General features: G+C 39.0%; 2 protein-coding genes across 2 annotated transcripts in view; both read right to left on the bottom strand.

Annotated features, from left to right (window-relative positions):
* The window catches only part of ZC2HC1B (zinc finger C2HC-type containing 1B), a gene marked incomplete at its 5' end in the record, with an annotated part of 35,944 nt that extends 29,598 nt beyond the window's left edge, over positions 1–6,346 (bottom strand). Inside the window, 1 exon segment of the mRNA XM_079939620.1 lies at positions 6,251–6,346. Within this exon segment, the coding sequence (XP_079795746.1) occupies positions 6,251–6,346 (96 nt within the window).
* Positions 303–19,808, bottom strand: LTV1 (LTV1 ribosome biogenesis factor). Its single transcript, XM_079939552.1, has 11 exons — positions 19,326–19,808; positions 18,193–18,324; positions 16,852–17,025; positions 12,864–12,951; positions 11,238–11,379; positions 10,617–10,872; positions 8,426–8,553; positions 7,372–7,511; positions 7,031–7,083; positions 6,639–6,839; positions 303–6,516 (listed from the first exon to the last, which is right to left on the bottom strand). Exons 1-11 carry the CDS (start codon positions 19,326–19,328, stop codon positions 6,406–6,408), a joined length of 1,428 nt encoding a protein of 475 aa, XP_079795678.1. The 5' UTR covers positions 19,329–19,808; the 3' UTR covers positions 303–6,405.
* Positions 19,809–20,983: the final 1,175 nt, after the last annotated feature.

Raw genomic sequence — 20,983 nt, 5'->3', positions numbered from 1 at the left:
TTATTTACAAATAAAGACTGGAAGGTTATATATACATATATATGGTACACACACTACACATTTAATATATAGTAATTACCTCTGAGTAGTAAGAAAAAAGGTGACTATTTCTTTAGTTTCCTAAATTTTCCATTTTTCTATAAAGATTATGCATTGCTGTTAAAAAATAAAAGAATGACATTAAAAAAACCCTTTTGATAGAAAAGATTCTCAAACAATGTGTATTAACTTAGCTATTTCTAACTTTACTCTAATTGGAGTCTCAGTAGACTATTAAAGTGGCTATTGTTTTTATACATTGGTTCATAATCTTAAGACAATTTTTAAAATGAGGAAAGTGATCTGGAAGTGATCAACAGTTTTGTTTAGTATGTTAACAATGAAAAAATAAGCATTACAAAGATCTCAGTTCAAAAATTTTATAAGAAACCTGGAGAGGATTACGGCTGTAATGAAATTGGAAGAAATTCTACTTGAGACTAGACATTCTCTTTCTGAGCTGGAAGTTAAGAATGCTTTGTAGAGATACCTACCAATCCATATTTCCTTATAAAGGCATTACAGAGAACGAAAAAGGAAGACATTTTCTCATTTAGCTGTCAGTGAGTCAAGAAACTCTTTTTAAGTCCTTTGCAGTCCAGGACATGCAAATATTAGCAATATTGACATCTTCCAGGGCCTTATGGCAAAGGGGGTGGCATACTAGCTGAAACTTACTATCTCAGGAACATGACTTATAAAAAAAGGAACTGAGACTAATGAGTTAGGATGGCAAAGAGAACATTCCATCTTATTTTTGCTTTCCCCCAAAACAGTACAGTAAAGAGATGTAGAAACATGGAGGACCAGGACAGGGAGGAAAGAGGACAAGAATAAAAAAACTGGAATCTGGAAAGCTGATGGACCATGGTAGCCAACCTGGAGGACATAAAACTACATCAAAATCCACTTCCCAGGCTGATGGTAGAAAAAACTGAGAACCTTCCAGATTTACACTGCAGAGTCCTTCAAATTCACAGAAACCCCTGGAGCAGCACATACCTCTGACACAGGGACAGGATACGTGAAGAGGAGGAAGAAGAGGTTGCTAAAATATCAGGGAGAAAGTTTTCTAAAAAGAAGTGAAGATTCCTAGAACGCCCCCCTTCATCCCACAGCCCCTGGGTGATTGTCTTTCTCCAATTCTAGCAGAAGTCTACTCTCCAGAAAGGATGAGAGGAGGTCTGTGCATGAGTCAACATGAGGCACAGCTGAAGGCATGGGTAGGCAGATACAGATGTATATACACGTATACATGGTTGAGTCTCATTATTTGTGCTAGTTACATTCCATAAATCCCTGCAAGCACTAAATGAACAAATACTGACTCATTCATTATTCTCAAATAATGCACTATACAAATGGATTTGTATATCAACACACAATCTTGTTTTATGAATTTGTTTAAAGATACCTTATTTAAATATATACATTGTTGATTCAGTAATATTGAATTCACGGCCAACCACACTATAATGCATGCTTGCATGAAGATTATCTAATAGACATATTTTCTCCATAAGGCATATCACAGCCTTCCTGCACTTAGAAGCATTAGATAGCCCTTCAACACTATGCTTGGGAGCCTTTTAAACAGTGAAATCACCAAGAAAAAGTGCAAAATTATGAAAAGCATGGCACGAAGCAGACCATAAAAAGGACACTTGTTTATAGTAGGACAGCTGAAACAAGAAGGCAGAGCATCACCTTGCTCTACCTTAGCTGGGAACATGTGTGTTGGTTGACTCAACTTTTTAACGGGTATGTGTCATATCTGTGAATGGCCATGAAAGCACCATGAATATTGATTTAGGGTTACAAATTTTAGTGAGGAGGTGAATTTGCAAATAGAGATTCCATGATTAATGAGGATTAACTGTATATGTATACACATATATACATACACACACACAAAAGTGTGTGTATATGTATATAATCTAGTGATTAATCTCATGATCAGTGATGCTGGAAGCAGAGAATATCCCACACCCACCTTCCTCTACTTGGCTCACAGAATTCTGCCTGCCAGACCCTTACTCTCAAGGCAGAATGGAAGCTTCCCTGGGAATATAATCATTCCATGGAGAAAGAGCTAAAGATACTGACATTGGGAAGATTCCCAAACAGCTCACCCAGACCACCCTACAAAAAAGAAGCTCAAAATCAACCAATGTTACCCATCCAGAGTTCCTAGTGTTCTCGTCCTCCAATCTTAATCATGAACAAACAGACAGGAATTTCCAAAGATCCGAGGAAAATCTCTAGCATGTAAGCCCAAAGTAAACAAAAGAGAAATTTAAAGGAAAATTAAAGCTCTTAGAAATTAAAAACTCAACAGATAGAATTAGGGAAATCTCCCAGAAAGTAGAGTGAAATGGCATAGAAATGGAGAGAAACATAAGCAAATTAGGAGGTCCAGGAGATCCTACTCCAAATAGGAGTTCAGAAGACAAAAGGTGAAAATGCAAGGAAGAAAATAAAAATAATTTTAAACTATTTCCAGAAGTGAAAGGACATGAGCCTCCTATTTGAGAGGACACCCACACAAATGAAAATATGTCTAGAACAATAAATATCATTGTAAAATTTCAGAACACTGAAGACAGAGATCCTACTTAGAGGAAAAAAAAGTAACATACAAAGTATAAGGAGTGAGAATGGCTTCAGATTTACAAATAGTAAAAATGGAAATAAATGGGGAAAAATTCTCTAAACTTCTGAGGGAAAATTATTTACAACCCCCAGTTTTATACCCAGCCAAGCTATCAATCAAATATGGGGGTAGAACACATTTCCAGACGTGCAAGCTTTCAAAAAGTTTACATCCCATGTACTCTGTCTCAAGAATTACTGGAGGATATACTCCACAACAAGGTGAGTAAAAGATACAGCAAATAGCCATTCAGTAGAGGAGGGAGAGAAGGGGATTCCCAGGATAACAGCTGGGCACCAGAACTAGAGAAGCAACCAGTTCAGACTGGAGGAGTGGGACTAAAGACACAGACATGCTGAAGGCTGTCATAACCTAGATATTCACTGCCTTTGTAATCTGAGGATAGCATGTCCTATATATATCTGGCTCTCATTCTGTTCTATACTTGGCTTGCTTGACGAAATCCCAGCGAAGTGCCTTCTCACCCTTCATACTCACATGTCTAGATAAGCTGAGGATACTCATTTCACTCCACAGGAAAGTTCTGCACTCATCTCTTCAGAGACAGAGAGAAGTCATAAGTATGGAAGCATAAAATATAAAATGAGCATACAATTGCTAAGCCTAGTTTGGCAGGAGATTCAGGATGCTTCAACTATGGTCACTTGTGTTCCCAGGACTCACTCATCACCTGGCTCACTGACATCACCACACATGGGGCTCTTGTAAACTCTAAGAGCTGAAGTCAGACTCAGAAACTATTCAGCTCATCTTCTCAAGGATGCCTTGATCAAACAGTAGCAATTACTTCCCTCATTGAGCTAGATTTGTGCTTCTCAGTTGCTCAAAACAAGATACTGTGGTTATAGGGATGCCATGCAGGTGATGATTAATATAAAAGTCCAGATAATTCATAAAAGTTACCCAAGGAAAGAAAAAACTGAATAAATTGAGGATTTATTCAAGCCACCTATAGGTGGCTTCTGTGTTCTATTTCTTAACTTGAATAACTTGTTCTACTTCTTAACTTGAATAGCGGGTATGTTTGTTTTATTATACATTCTCCATAAGGCCATTAGAAGTTTTACCTTCTTCTGACCTTTAACTGGAACAAACAAGCTGGATAAAACATACTAATGTCAGCACACAGAAGCAACATAAAGGTACTGATAATCTAACAGTAAAGTTACAAGATAGCTAAAGTTCTGTCCTTCACCTGAGGTGATTTGATGACATCACAACGGAGATGTGGATACATCACTGGTAATAATCACAAATAGTAAGAACTTTTGATACTTAGTTTGACTTGTAAAATAAGTTCCAAAGTATCTGAAAAAGTGACTTTATACCAATCACAGACAGTGCTTAAACAAAATAGGTCCTTAAGATACAGCAGGCAAATTCTTCACGATTTTGCCAACTGTCTGGGATGCCTGAGGTCTTCCTTCTGGCTAACACTGAGGCTACGTCTTTTTGTTCCAAGTTTAAGCAATTCTTTTCTCCTCTAGCTTAAGCAATTCTTTTCTGAATTGTCTATCCCAACTATCCATTCATTTTTATATCTCTTAGTGACCATTTACCAAGTGTCAGGCTCTGTTCTAGACCCTGGGGATAAAGTAGTAAACAAAAATACCCTGCCCTCAGTTTGTTCTAGTGAGATGAGACTGAAAAAGAAGATAAAATCAGATGCCAGTAGATGTTAAGGAGAATATAAAGCAGGCAAGGAGCATAAGGAATGCAGAGGAGGGATGTTTGTGGTATTTTTAAATACACGGTCAGGGAAAAGTTTATAGGGGAGGTGACAATTGAGCACCATCCTTAAGGATGATTTATTTACAGCCAGAGCACTTCAGGGGGAACAGCAAGTACCAAGATCCTCATTTCAAGTGGTACTTATCACAGTGACTTGGCATTAGTTATATTTTGCTGCACACACCCTGCCTCCTCAGACAATGCAGTCCTTGAAGGCAAAACCCCCTTATTGCTTTGGTCACCTAACATTTAACATGGAGCTTATGTTAAGTTCCCAACCACTGTTTATATAACTGACATCGTAAATATTCCAAAATGTTATGAAATAATACAAAATATCATGTAAGAACTTTTTTCCAGAATAAAATCAAGATCTTTAAATTTGGAGGATAATCAGTCTAAATCACAATATGCTTCACCAAGACTAGTGGCTTAGAGGCACATTCTCTTAATTGCAAAACATACAATGTGTTAATTTAAACCATTTGGGTCAGGTGTGGTGAAATTAAAAGCTCCGAAGATGGAATCTGAAGAGCACCAAGTCAAAGTAACATTCTAGAGTCTTGCTAGTTCTAAGAACCTTCAAATGAGATGGCTACCAAAATAAATGGTCAATCTCTTTAGGATTTAGTACATTCCTGATACTAACATAAACCATCAACTGGCCCTTTGCTTCTGCAGGTTGGCATTTAAATACACACTCTCCAGTATTCTACTTCTGTAATGACAAGCTCTTCAGCCAAGTTTTTTCTATCAGTGTTGGTAGAGTACCTAATGCTATTGTTTTTCACAACTCTTTTAAAAATTCTACAATGATTAGATTTAGAACTGATAACGTATAGAACAAGATAACACCTCCCAGCTGAGGAAAAGCCATAATCAAATTATAGACGAAGACACTTTCTAATAACTTAGATATCAAATGCAGCTCACCTGCTAAGAATGGTTCTGCCTCAGCCATTCTGCACCCAACTCAGACCAACAGTGTCCACAGATTTTTTTTCAGAACAGTCCAGATAACAACATATTAGCCATGGACACATGAACATGGGTCACTAACAACTTGTCTGTTCCAAGAAAGTCACAGTTTACCAAATAATTAACAATTGTGATGTGTCATTGCTCGAACCTTGAAAAAGTTGAGAAGTTAAAAAATCTCATCAAAAAACAGGGAAAGTTTTCAACTATGTATTTTAATCAAGTATGAATGGTTCCAAGCATTAAATAACGTTGAAAAGACAAGCTTTCTAGTTTAAACTGAAGTCAATATTTCTGATGTTGAGCCAGGTACTCACTGAAGCCAAGGAAGTTTTCTTGATTGTTTCTTCTATTCTGTTTCCTGTCTTCACTCTTCCTAAATTCCAAAAACAAGTCAGCCAGTAACTGAGTCCCAATAACCTCAATATTGTTTTACCATCCTTTTGAAATAACCCTTTGCATACAGCAAGGGGAAACTTAGATTCCTACCAGTGGAACCTTCTCAGGGAAGCTCTTCTTGCCACTCCATTTCAAATGAGTTCTTAACTGGGTTACTTTTCTACATACAGGAAATCAAACCACTTAAGTACTGAAAAGGAGTGGAGAGATTTCAAAGAAATATTTGAGAACATCTGCAAAAGGCAACTGGAACAACCACACAAACAAATGAAGAACAAATCAATTCCATTTAAGTTATGAAGACATTTTCCTTTAATTTATCCAAACATTTCATGTTCATGAAGTCATTTATTTAAGCAAATTTAAGCCTATAATATTAAATTTAAAAATATTACAATATTTACAAGACAGCTGGCAGAGAAAACTTACTGGTATAAACACAAATATTGTACTGTTTTCTTTTGAATACCTGCCAGTAAAAATTGCAGAGCAAACAGTTTTATCTCTTTGACGATCCTCGTTCATTATTGTACATAACAAAGAGCCCGTAATGGGGAATGCACCTTATCTGAAATGTTCCACTGTCATAGTTTTAGACCTTCAACATTCTTCTTCAAGTTCAGCAGCTCTCTTTCCTGCCTTCTTTTCTCCAGTTTGAAGGCTAATTTGTTAGCTTTCTTCTCCACTCTCCGTTCCTGTGCAAGAATATGCTGTTATTCAGATCTTCACACTGATGCAGACTGACTTTACAGAAGAAAATTCCCATGACCACCCCCACCCCAGCTTTCTAAATCTCACATCTGAAAAAATACTTTACCTTGCGCTCTTCTTTTATAGCTTGCTTTCTTGCTCTTTTATCTTCTTTGCTTTCATTTTTAGAACGTGGTTGGGTTGACACCTTAGGCAGATCACTGTCATTAATCATCTGCATTTGTTCAACTTGCTTTGCTGTGAGTCCTTTCTTAGGTAAGACATTGAGAGGTATTCCTGTTTTAGAAGATAGTCGGATTTCTTTGGGCTGGAAGAAAGATCAAATGGCATTGTGTTTTTTTCCACTCCTATTAAAAAACAGCTCACTAATGGCACATTTTTGTTGCTTTTTATAATGGTGTTGCAAGCCACAAAGGGGCTACTGTGAGAAAATAATTTGTACACTCCATTTCCTGCACTGCATATTTCGAATAGCTCAGGACACTAGGACTTACTTACCTTTGGTTGATACTTGATAAGTTGTGGATGGTTATATAAATTTGAGTATGTACCTTAAAAAAACACACACACACAAAAATCATGTATCAATAAGTATACTTTCAGTTCAGCCAAACATTACTGAGTTCCTCCTATATTCCTGACTTTAGTGTTTTCATAGTTCAAAATAACAATGGAGTCTCTCTTATGTTTTTAAATGTTTCAATTACAACTCAATTACTGAAATATTATTTTTCAAAATCATTTTCACAAATATGTACTTTTCCAAAGAAGTTGATGTACCCAATACTTTAAAATTACTATGATACTTTTAGCAGTAAAATGGACACTAAGATACTTACTACAAATAGATTCACAATCCCACTTCTCTTTGGCTTCTTCAAGAACTACAGTAACAATCTCTTCCTCCTCAGACCCACTGAGCTCATTCACTGGCAGGTCCTGATCCTCGAAGGGTTCAAGAGTATTCAGTTTTACACAACTTTTGGTTGAGTTTTCAAAAATGAAGATAGAGGAGGGGAAAAAAATACCACCCATTATTACACTGTTACGTTACTAAAACTGCACTTGAAGAGCTTAGGGAACTATAACATTTTTTAAAATCCACAAACTCATTTGCCCCATCTGTCACTTCCTGTCAAAATCAGCTCTACTCAGGCTTGCCTCTCCTCTACAGCAGGTTTTGGACATACATTCTGCTGATAGGAAGGAAAATTCTATCTGTGTCTTTGCAAGGTTTTAACACATTAAACAAGATGGCATCTTTCCTATATAACATGATCTTTTTTAAAGCCTTGAAAAGCATCAGCCCATCTGCCTCTTCAAAGTATTCAAATAACTCAAAGAATATAGCCCTTGTCCTGCTCTGGGATGTACATATGATAGTGATCAGGGAACATCAGACCTTTCTAGCAGATGTAAACACTTCATTAGTTTCTCTCAGAGAAATCACCTTGATGTGGATGATGATTTACCAAATATTTGGATAGGAAGTTATGCTAATCAGGCTGCAGAGACAAACTGATCTACTTCTCAGAACACCTTTTTCAGGAAGATGAAGAGTGTATATACTTAGAAGTCAGAATAATTCTTCAGCCAAAGAGGCTAGAAGCACCATCTCCTTCTCCAGGTGGAACATGACCTTGTACTCTAACCCTCAGCTATTCCATCATGACTCTCAGGTCAAAGCTATAGAGAAAGTGGTTCTCAGTATGTTTCCACCCACTGTTATATTCAGCTTCAGAACTCTTAATAGCAAAATGGGAGCCAAAGGTTAAGGAAAACATAATTTTCTAAACATGGATCTTGACTGGGTGATGTTCTAGATTCAGCTGTGCGATTACAGACTTTATTTGAAACGAAAAAAAGGAAGTAATCAAGGAAAAGTCACCGTACTTCTCCGCCTTCTCTTTATAGTAGTCATTCAAAACATCCTCTAAGCGATTGCTGTCTACTTGAATGGAACCTTCCAATTCAGCATTATCCAGAGCTCCAATTTCATCATCATCATACTGCTCATAAAACTTGAATATAAAGAAAAAGGATAAGATGAAAAATGAATGTATTCTTTAAGACTATAGCATTTAAATGGTATTTTTACATTACTTTTACTCCCGTACAATATGTAAGCCCTAGGAGGATCACAACTACCATTTAAGTGTTAGCAGGGATTTAGCACCATAACAGTACGGTATGGAAGACATTCTACTCAGCCCTCTAAGACTGACATCTAGTCTGAATATAGGCTGCCATTTAATATGAAAATGACCACTGACAAATCAAAAAGACAACCTACAGAATGGGAGAAAACTTTTGCAAATGATGTGACCAGTAAGGGATTAATATCCAACATATATAAACAGCTCATGTAACTCAACATCAGAAACACAAAAACCAAGCAACCTAATTAAAAAATGGGTAGAAAACCTGAAGAGACATTTTTCCAAAGTGGAAAAGCAAATGGCCAACAGGCGCATAAGATGTTCAACATCGCTAATCATCAGGGTAACCCAAACCAAAACAATGAGATATCACCTCACACCTGACAGAATGGCTATCACCAAAAAGAATTCAAATAACAAATGTTGGTGAGGATGTGGAGAAAAGGGAACCTTGTACATTGTTGGTAGGAATGTAAATTGGTGCAACCACTGTGGAAAACAGTACGGAAGCTCCTCAAAAAACTAAGAATAGAACTACCATATGACCCAGCAATTCCACACCAGAGTATATATCTGAAACAAAAACACGAACTTGAAAAGATATGTGCACCCCAGTGTTCATAGAAGCATTACTTATGATTGCCAAGATATGAGTATCCATCAACAGATGAATGGATAAAGATGTGGTGTGTGTGTCTGTACACACACACACACACAATGGAATACTACTCAGCCATAAAAAAGAATGGAATTTTGCCATTTACAAAAACATGGATGGACTTGGGAGGGTATTATACTAAGTGAAATAAGTTAGACAGGGAAAGACAGATACAGTATGATATCACTTATAGGTGGAATCTAAAAAATATAACTAGTGAACGTAAATAAAAAGAAACAGACTCAAAGATATAGAGAACGAACTAGTGGTTACCAGTGGACAGGGAAGGGAGGAGGGGCAATATAGGGGCAGGGGATTAAGAGGTACAAACTATTAGGTATAAAATAAGGATATATTGTGCAAGCACAGGGAATATAGCCAATAGTTTATAATAACTATAAATGGAATATAACCTTCAAAAATTGTGAATCCCTATATTGTACACCTCTGACTTACATAATATTGTACATCAACTATACTTCAATTTTAAAAATGAAAATGAAAGGCAGTTATTCTGTTCAGCTTGGTGAACAAAATGCTAGGCAGAAATCTTTACCTCGTAGTATTTCACAGATGTTTTCAAATTCACTGATTATGCAAGCTAAAAGACCATGCAACTAAAGAGCCTCCTGTTTACGTACGAATCTCATTCTGGTTCAGATGATGCTTACTGCATTATTCCAATGCTGTTAACTCCGCTGGGCTTTGTAAAAGAATAAGCAGGGGGTGATACAACTCCTGAAGAGTGAGGTTATTACTAATAGTTTGCCTGTTGCTTGGAGAGAAGAGGGAAATGAGTACTTAGAGAAAAGGCAGCAAAGTCAGAGCCTTTACCTTAGATTCACCTTGAAGGAATTTACTCATCATTTACTTAACAGTCTGAATCCCTGCCATATGCCAGATACCACTTTAGGCCCTGGGATATTAACAGTAAGAAAATCACTCAAAAAAAAAAAAAAAAAAAGGAAAGCAATGGAATTTTGTTTATGCTCAGGCCAATGCTTGAGGAAGACAGCATAATCTTAGGGATTGGGATCAGAGAGGTTCAGAATCGAAGTATCAGATTCTAAGAGGAAGTCAGGAGGTTTGATCAGTCACCTTTTGACTTATACACATTCTTTCCGGAATTAAAACTGGGGTGGTTTTATGCACTCTTTTAATAAAAGACATAGTATGTTTCTAACGCTGAAAGTTCTAGCTTTGGGTTCCAATGTCATAAAATGTACTAGGAACTAGTATTAAAAGGCCCCTTATTTGGAGAGTTTACCTTCTCAAATCTCTCATCATGTAGGGTCAGCTGTTCATTTCTCCTCATGACCGAAGACGTCAAAGAATACTCAGTAAAGCGACTTTTCGTTTCTTCTTCCCAGAACAAGTTATTTTCTACAGCCCCAAGAGGTTTTCCAGGGTAAGACATATCCTCATCTGATGAGCCTGCAGGGTCATATTTATCATCATCACTACCTCCTTCCTTCTCATCATCCACATCTTCCCACTCACTGTCATCTTCAGCCTCAGATTTCCTAAAGTCAGAGCCATAAATTAAATGTCAAAACAACTTGAAAAACAACAGAACCAAATGACTTTGCACAAGTAAAATTTGAGGGTATTTCAGAGGCAGGATTCTTGTTTAGGCAGGAACAGCTGTGCTGCTTGACCCGTCTGGTTTGGCTGGAAAAGTAATGAACTAGCAATCAAGCAACTTGGACTTTAGCCCCATCTATCGATGGTTTGTAAAGACCTCAAGTCTCACATTTTCTGCTCTAAAATCAGAAGTCTCAGATTAAATGCCCTCGAAGGCCTCTTCCAGCTATAACACCTAATGGTTACTATCCTACAGAAGAAGCAACAGTCAGGTCATTCCTGCTTCAAAACAAACCACACATACTGTATCTCCATTCCCTCTTCCTTTTCTGTTGGCTTATTGGCCCGAAGAATAAAATCATCTTCAAGTAGATTATCCGGATTATCAAAATCAAAATCATCATCAAGAGCTGCGACAATGTCAGGATCAAAATCCAGCCGAGGTCCTAGAAGGAAAACAAAAATTGAGCAATAATTTCCAAGAAAGCATGATTCCTTCACTTAACATAATCTGAGTGGCTATTACATGCCAGATTCTGCCTATGTATTGAGGATAAAACAATGATTAAAAACTTTAAAAAGTTCAGTTCAGGAATGGACACAGAGATAGAGAACTCCAAGAAAATTTAAAAAAGAAAAAAATCCCTCTGGTTTCAATACCCACTAGTAAAAACTTTCATTATAGATCTACAACGTTAAGCTGTGTCTATTTAGCAAAATCCAAAGCTTTTACCCACAGGAAAACTGGGCTTTAAATTCACCTGTTAGAAGAAATAAATTTAGTATTTGTAGCCTGTGAAACTTTGTCTTTTCAGACTATGAGATTTTTAAAAATCCCAACCTGTTTCTTCAGCTGTTTGCTTCTATATGTATTAATAAAAATACTACAGAGTCCTAGAAAAACTTTCAAGTTCAAACCTGTAAACTGACATGGCTTCCAACACCCTTCACAAAATGGCCACTGTCTGACTCTACAGCCTCATTTCATATTAATCTTTACCCTTCATTCCAGGCATGCTAAAAGGTGTGCAGGTTCCTGTATCTGTGTTCTCTTGTTTTTGCACATAGTTTCCTCTGTCTGGAATATCCTCTCCTCCCCACCCCACTCTCCTTCATTCACCCGCCTAAGTCCTACCTGAGAAATCAACCTTGCCTCATGTCCTCTAGTACACCATGCCCAACTTCCCCAGGCTGGGTTTGGTGCCTCACCACTATTTATTCATTTGCACTATAATCGTAATTTCCCATTTACTGTCTATCTTTCCCAAATGATGGTAAATTCCTTGAGGTCAGGGATTATGCTTTTATTCTGATTTAACCCAAACATGGTCATAGTGGCAATTCAGAAATCTGTAGAATGAATTAAGGAATGAATGCCACATGGCAAATGTTAGTCAATAACTAAGGTAATTTAGCAGGAAATATCAAACACCACTTCTGTGAACTTCCGTGTTTGTTCTAAAATACAGTATTGGTACTGAAAAAAAACAAACATTATAATTTTTGGTGTATCTGGAACAGACAGTAAAATGGACTTCTATAAAATACACACTTGGGAGAAACTCTGAAAGCTAACAGATTACGTATTTTCAAGATTGCACTATATGAATGTAAGGCTTATTGAATATCATTGTTTCCTTTGTAAGAGGTTAGGCTAGGCTAAAATTCCCCTACTAGATCACCTAAAATAATTTTCCCACTTTCCTCTCCAAATAGGAACTTTAAAGACTAAGAATTTGATGGCAATAAAAGAAAAGGATGAAGATCACAGTCATCCCTTCCTAATTTACTGATCTCTAATCTGAATTCAAACACATCTCAATTCTTTAAGCTCTTTACCAGGGACAGAAAAACCCTATATCATTACTATACGTTTCTTTTTGTAAAACACAGCTCTATCCACTTGAAAAGTTAAAGAAATTATACACACCTGAAACAGGAGCTGCTTTATTTAACAATCCAACATCTTCTTCAAACTCTGATGCAAACACTGAGGAAGGCAATTTAATTCCAGTGGTCTTGAAAAAGAAGTTACACAATGGTTAGGTTTATTTAGAAATACTTTTGAACTACGAAGAGTTGAAATGCCCCCCAAAATTCATGTCCACCCAGGAGTACAGAACATGACGTCATTTGGAAACAGATTCCTTACAGATGTAACCAGTTAAGATGAGGTACACTGGGCGATGGGGGGGCCTAATCCACTGACCGGTGTGTCCTCATAACGAAGCCATGTGAAGACAAGACACACGGGGAGAACGCATGTGAACGCATGGAGGCAGACTATAGCGCTGCACCTACAAGCCACGGAAAACTAAGGACTGCTGGTAACCACCAGAAGCTAGGAGACAGGCATGAACAGATTCTGCCTGTGAGGCCCCGAGAAGAAATAACCCTGTTGAAAGCTTACTTTCAGACTTCCGGCCTCCAGAACTGTGACAGAATAAATTTCTGTTGTTTTAAGCCACCCAGTGGTAATTTGTGGTAATTTGTTACAGCAATCCTACTAATACAACTACATTCTGCATTGTCTCTCACTTGTGCTCCAGTTACATATTTTAAACATGTATATTCCATCATTATCTCAAAAGCAACCTCCCTGCCATACTTCACAAAGCTTTCTCCAGTATTTTATCCCGCTTCATCCTTACAACCCCGTGAATTATCAGCATGCTTCAGTGAAACACAAGCTAAGAAAGGTTAAGTGGCATGCCTGCCTGAGACTAGTTAAGTGGGGTTTTGAGATTCAAATCCAGGTCTCGTAACTCCACTCTCCTCAAATTTCAAAACAAAATTAATCTTTTCCTGTTTAAACCAGAGATAACGTCCTAATCTCTAGTACTGGCACAGCTTTTCTCCAAACTGGCTGCTTAAATCCTAGGGTGGTCGTAAATCATTTCTAACCACTCATCCCTTTGAACTCTCTTGTATACAGTTACTTCACACCTGTCTTCTGGGCACCATCTTACTCATGGTTAACCAGGACACAGATGACTACAGCTGCTGCTTAGTCTACATCTAGTCCAATCTTCATATTACTGCCAGGTTAAGACTCCTTAAAATTTTATAATATGACCGTCCCGAACTTTTAACAGGTTTTTTCACTCCTGATTTTCAAGGCACTATAAACTCAAGGTCTACTCTATGTATCCTGTTACTCAATAATGCAACCTCCATGTAAATCAAGTCCAGTTCCTCACATCATGGAATAATTCAAAGTAACTTACGGAGCACACATGTGCTGGACATGATGACCCACAATACTACCTCATGTCCCTTCTTTCTGACTGGAACGGTCCTTCTTCTCTCTTTAGAACCCACCCATTTTTTTTCTTTTTTTCTTTTGGCTGCACCAAACAGCTTGTGGGATCTTAGTTCCCCCACCCGGGATCAAACTTGGGTCCATGGCAGTGAAAGCCCTAGTCTTAACCACTGGACCGCCAGGGAATTCCCAAAGCCACCCTTTTAGGGACCAGCTCAGTTCCCTCCTTCACCATGAAGCCCTTCTTGATTACTGTTCTGGAACCTTCCTTCATGTGAACTCCCCTCATTCTGCAAACCATCCAATCTACTTCAACATGTACTGGCACATACTTTCTGACCGGTCCTTATGCTTTCGTTTCATCCCTACAACCACTTAGTTAATAATGTGAGCGTCACCACCAGGTGTTCTCTGTCTGTGGACCTGCCCACCATACCGTCCTCAGTCTAGCAGCAGGCAGGAAGCTGAGGCACACATTCTCACTGGCTCACAGACAGAGCCTGCTGAAATGGAAGCCTCTGAGGAGCATCAGTGTGTACCTAGTAAGCTGTTATGGCTTCCAGAGTTTTTCGGTGGCATAAACATGGACAAAGAAAGATCTGGCTTTCTGCTGTAGAATCCTATTTAAAAAAAGCTTTACTGAGATATAGTTCACATACTACACAATCCAGCCACTTAAAGTGCATAATTTAATGATTTTTGGTGCATATTATATTAATTTTTTTAAAATTGTGGTAAAATATATTTAAGATGCTCTTTGTGATTATCTATCCTTGGAAACCAGGGTTTAAAAAAAAAGGGAGGATCAGCTTGCGCTTAATGAATTACCTTTGGAAATATTTTTCAAATCATGAAAAACAGTCAAAGAATCATATACATAATTAAAGTGTAGATAGTGATTACATTTTTTAAAAAAGGGAACTGTAATTTGTTTTAGTGATTGCAGTGGTTCCGAACTACAGGAGGTTTGCCCAACTGCCTTCCACTGTGGCAGCACCTGCTTTCCTTCAAGTGAAAATTAGGGGCTAATCAAGCATTACTAATTTCTCCACTGTCTTTCTGCACTGCTTTTGTTTTTAGGGCATATTCAATATTGCTGGTTTACTCAATTTTGGTGGTTTCTTACAAATTACTTTAAAGTTGAAGAAACACATGGGACTTACCCATATTTTTGCATCATGCTACAGAAAACCAATGGCACTTGTTTTCAAACATAATTCACTCGTCCTTATAAACATCACTGATGTGTCCAGTAAAGAGTCTTATTCTGGGGAATTCCCTGGTGATCCAATGGTTAGGACTCTGCACTTCCACTGCAGGGGGCATGGGTTCGATTCCTGGTCGGGGAACTAAGATCCCATATGCCATGCTGCACGTGGCATGGCAAAAAGAAAAAGAAAGAGTCTTACTCTGTTAGAAAAGCCAATTCGATAGTGGTTACTTTTACCCAAAATGAATTAAGAATTAAAAACTAATCTTTTACTGGCCAACACAATTCAGCCAGAAGAACGTTAGGACTTTATTAAAACTTTTCTTACTACATAAGATAAAGATGTTAAGTCACTACTGGACCACCTCCCCTCCCTCAGTTGGTGGTAGAAGGAAATGAGTCAATAAGATATATATCCTATTACTGATACAACAGCCTTGGGGAAGAAGGTATAGAGAAGTAGCTTCTGTTAAAGATGTGGCAGTGGGGTGTGAGGCCTCACAAGAGAGCTATGACCTAGTGAGTGAATGAACAGGTGCAGTTATTACCTCTTTTTTGGTATGATACCCTGAAACCTAACCCTTCTGACTCTCTTTAAGCAACAAGTATGGACTGGAGGGGTTATGATCACATCTTCCCTAAGGAAAAGAATGTCTAGACCATGATAGGACTGGAGAATGAGAAGCAAGGGAAACTGGTGCCCTCTGTGTCTCTTCTTTTTGTCAATAAACACAGTACATTAGTATCTTCTTTTTTTTTAAGTGCCAAGTGATATAAAAGTTTCACAGGGAAATTTACTCTATACTAATACTAAATTAAAAATGAGATAACAAAGGCATGCAACATGGGCATCCTTAACATAAGCAGGGAGAAGAAAACAGAACTTAAATTAGGAGCACTAATTTCATATAAACATGTTCTCTCATATGTACTTAAAAGATAAAGTATTAAAGTTGACTGCATTTTTGTTGAGAAGAGCAACAGAAACTTCGTTACAATCTATTGCCTCCATTCTCTTACGGTTAGCCTGCAGCTTCTACAAGCGTTAAAGATCTGAACATTCTGCAAAAGTTCCACAAAAGTTAAGTCTATCTTAGAGCAGTTTACGATGCTGAAACAGTTAAGCTGTTAACATACAGAACATCAGCAGCTTTTTCTTCTACTGAAAAGTGCTACCTAGCATGACCATAATTATTAATCAAAAGTTCCAACCTTGTCAAAAACCGTTACTTTCAACAACCCGAGAACAGGAGACCTGCTCCCTCCTGATGGTATGTATGTGCATACACATATACAATTTTAAGCGAAGGCATGGCTTATCTTTGTGCTCTTCAGACTGACACCGTTTCTTGCCCCAAACAGTTATCGTGATTTAAAAAATGGTGGTTCTTCACTCATGGCTCCTCACACACTCTCTCTCACATTTGAATTGCTAAAAAGTCTTACTGAAGTTGCTAAAGGTTCTTCTTTCTCATCTTCCCTGTAAGGTACACCAAAGGTATTTGTGGGAATGAGCTCTGAGGGCCCAGATGGTTCCTTCAGGTGCTGCAGGTAGTCATAATCATCATCAAAGAACACTCCATACTTCCTCTGTTCTGCTCGCCTTTCTTCATCTTTTATCTAGGATAATAAACAAAACGGAATTAGTACCTGTTCCAAGGATAAGGCTCAGGAACCTTCCAATGAGCACAGCTTTCAGAACAGGGGACAAATGGCCCATGAACATTTTGGCTGATATGAATGAGACAAAGAATTCTTGACAAACTCGGGAAACACAAAATGCCACATAAAATTAAAATGGAATAAAAAAATTCCTCCTTCCACTAGACATTTCTGGGCAACAATTTAAGCCAAGAAACACACACACACACACACACACACTTTGTTTTATCATGTATGTGGAGAATTAGAAGACTAGGGGGCACTGAAAGGTAACTACAATTTCTTGTATTTATATGCAAAGAAACTTCTCAATGCACAATACCCACTGGCTTTACTAAAAAGCTACATATGCCAGTGTTCCCCAACACTTCCTTTCACATTACCCACACTTAACAAGTATACTCTGACTGACAATTACCAAATCAACTTCTTAAAGGCTCCCTGGTATTTTCTAAAGCTAATTCATGAGTTTTATATTTCATGAGATGACCAGGAGGCAAAAGGCAGTCTGTGGTTACGAAACGCCAAGATCTTATGGAAAGCAGAGACTAAGCATACTGTTGTGCCCTAAATAACACCATGCAGCCTTGTTGCTGATGGTTTAGTAAATATTTTCCACTACTCTACAAGACTGCTCATTTAAACATCTCCAATAAAGATAAATTATCCAACAAAATAAAGATGCACAATATAAAAATGAACATATTGGGTTTCTCTGGTGGCGCGGTGGTTGGGAATCCACCTGCCAACGCAGGGGACACGGGTTCGAGCCCTGGTCCAGGGAAGATCCCACATGCTGTGGAGCAACTAAGCCCGTGCGCCATAACTACTGAGGCCCGCGTGTCTAGAGCCCGTGCTCTGCAACAAAAGAGGCCACCACAATGAGAAGCCCGCGCGCTCCAACGAGGAGTAGCCCCCACTGGCCGCAACTAGAGAAAGCCTGCGTGCAGCAATGAAGACCCAACGTAGCCAAAAAAAAAAAGAATATTATTTACTGAAAATTAAATCAGAGATTTTGTTTTCCAGAAGATCACAGTTATCTGAAAATAGCAGTTGGCTCACATAATTTATTAAAAACTATCAACAATCTACCTACAAACTTATTAGCTATAGAACAGGACCCACTTTCTGTGTAGGCAACAGAACCCTCTGGGGTGCAGTCTCATCTGCTGCTAAAGGATCTCGTTGGCTCCGGTGGACCAGATGAAAAGACACAGCTTTCTTCTTCTCTATAAAGGGCTTTTTCTTCCTGTGAGGCTTCAAAGAAACAGAATCAGAATAATAAAGTAAATCAGAACAACAACAACGAAACAGTGAATAATATCATAGTCCACATAGGCATCTTCAATAAGTTATGTTATGATCAACAGATTTTTAAAACCTGCACTTCCAAGGCAAGAAACATCAACTATGTTCAATACAATGTATACTACCTTCCTTCAACAAACGTTTGTTGGCACCTACTATGTGCCAGACTTTGTTGTAGGCACTGGAATACAGCAATAGGTAAGTCAAAGTTCCTGCTCTCCGCAAGCAAATCATCAAAAACATGATTTCAGGTAAAGACAATAAAAACAAAACACAGCGATGTGCAAATAACTCAAGAGTTACTTTAGAATGAGTGCTCAGAGAAGATCCCTGACAGTCTGAACCAGAATGACAGGAGCCTGCCACAGGAAAATCTGAGGAAGACAGTTCCTGTATCAACTATTAAAACCATGACACAACCGCTTAAGTTTAATAAGACTCATCATCCTTCTGCGTTTTTATTTTACTACACAACCTTAATTTTCTGAACTGAGAAAGCATCATTCCAGTTGAGTAAGCCGCCTTGCTTCGGGCCCAACCTTAGACCCTCCTTCACCCCAGAGCAAACAGATGGGGCAGACACCTGCCATTCCAATGTCTGGAGAGACTAGCAACTCCCTCTCTGCTCGACCCCATGAAGCACTGGGTGGCGCGTCTGTTTCCCATGTCACAGGTTTTTAGGCCTCTCGGGATGGTGGGATGGTAAAGAGTAGGCCATTCTCTTCTCTCTACTCCCCAGGAAGGCTTGGCCGCGGGAGACCCACTCTAAACTGCAAACTATGCCCGGGGTGGTGAGGGTAACCCAAACCGGGGCACTGGGCCACAAGCCGCCTGTCTTCACCTTCGGACCAGCCCTCCCAGTTCCAGGCCGCAGTAGCCACTGGCGCCAGAGGAACCCGGTCTCTGCCAAACCAGAGCGCCCCACCCCCGAGAAAGCGAGGCTTGCTCACCATGCTTGTAGCCGCGCGGCGCTCACCCCAAAGAGGGGCGACGGCTCTCTCCTAGTCGGACGGAAGGTGACACGGTAGCTCCCGAACGCCACTGAGGACCAGCTCGTAGCCGCGTCTTCACGCCGCTCCACACGTGCCGCCCCACGAACCGGCCGGGAAGTCACGCAGCAGGCCGTGGATACGGACCAATCGCCGAAAGGCTGAAGGGTCACGACCGGAAGTTACGCAAAGCTCACGCCGTCTCAAGGATCGCGAGAAGCTATTGGCAGGTGGGGCTGTTCTCATCCCCGGGGGGGCGGGGCTTTTCTGGCCAAACTTAAATCAGCTGCGGAAGAGAGTTGCGGGCGTCTGTGCTGCGACGAGGCGAGAAACGGGGTGTTGGTGTTTGTGGGCGAACTGCTTTTATATATAGCGCCCTCTACCGAGAACAGAAGCCACGAATCTAGCATCCCCATCGACAGTTGTATTCCCTGCCTATTCCCAACCGTAAACAAAAAAACCAACACACAAACTGTGTACACAGAAGGAAGGTGGGCACCCTCCCGGGTCACTGAGGTTTCAGGTTCCCTCTCCTTTGGGCCGGCGCGGAGCTGGTTGCCTTAGCAACGGAAGATCCTAGGGCCTTGCTATTTTAGGCTGCACCAGGCTTAATCAGGTCTTTATTTTATTTTTAACCAACTGCGTTCAAACATCCAGTTAACAAAACCCCCCTAGACTCTGTTGACAGTAGAGGAATTTGGACTAATAAAATATATTCAGAATCTCTTTGGTGTTTGCATACCTTATCTTGGAAGGTGGAAACTAATGCTTATTCTTTCTCAAGCCATGCCTCAAACGTTTGAAAGTAGTTTAAACAAATAAGCTATAAGCACACCTGCTTAAGATTCCAGGTAGGTGCTGGCGCGCTTTCATGGCTTTTCTTGGGCAAAAGAGGATAGTAATGCATTCAAAGTTCTATCAGCAGACCTTTCCTCAAATTTCTATTTCCCCTTCCCAGTTTCTGGTGTCTTTCCAATGTTATCTTGAATTGTGTATTGACGTCCTACCTATTATTACTATAAAATCTATAGAATATTTATAGTTTTATTACAGTAAAACTTATAGAAACAATTTAGGACCACAGAGCTTGTGTTGGGATAATGCTTTGTAACAGGGATAATATTGATACATAACACTCCTATGGGCTACACATTCATTATAATTAAGCTTCATGAGTGCAGGTTTTGTTTTGTTTTGATCTGTTTTATTTACTACTGTTTTCAGGACCTAGAATAGTGCCTGGCATGTATACTCAATAAATATTTGTTTAAATGAAGTAACGTTCTGGCACTTTACCTGAATTATCTCAGGTTTTCCTGACACTAAAACTGAGGCATAAGAAAGGTCAGAATTGGATGGGTTTGCTTGTCTAAAAAAATGCATCATTTTCCATTGAAGCACGAATTTCCCCCTACAATATTGAATGATAACAGTAGTATGCTAGGTATACTAGCTGAAATTGGTTTCTGGCCTTTGTTTCACTCTTACTGTGTAACCTGGGGCAACTGAGCTTCAGTTTTCTGACCTGAATGTAAAACGGGAATGATAATATTATTAACATTTACCTCATAGTATTGTTGTCGGTTTAAATGAGAACCTACACGTGAAATGCTTGGACC

This window comes from Stenella coeruleoalba (genome assembly GCF_951394435.1).
Source record: "Stenella coeruleoalba genome assembly, chromosome: 12".
NCBI classification, from domain to species: Eukaryota; Metazoa; Chordata; class Mammalia; order Artiodactyla; family Delphinidae; genus Stenella; species Stenella coeruleoalba.
This window is presented reverse-complemented; position numbering and strand designations above follow the sequence as displayed.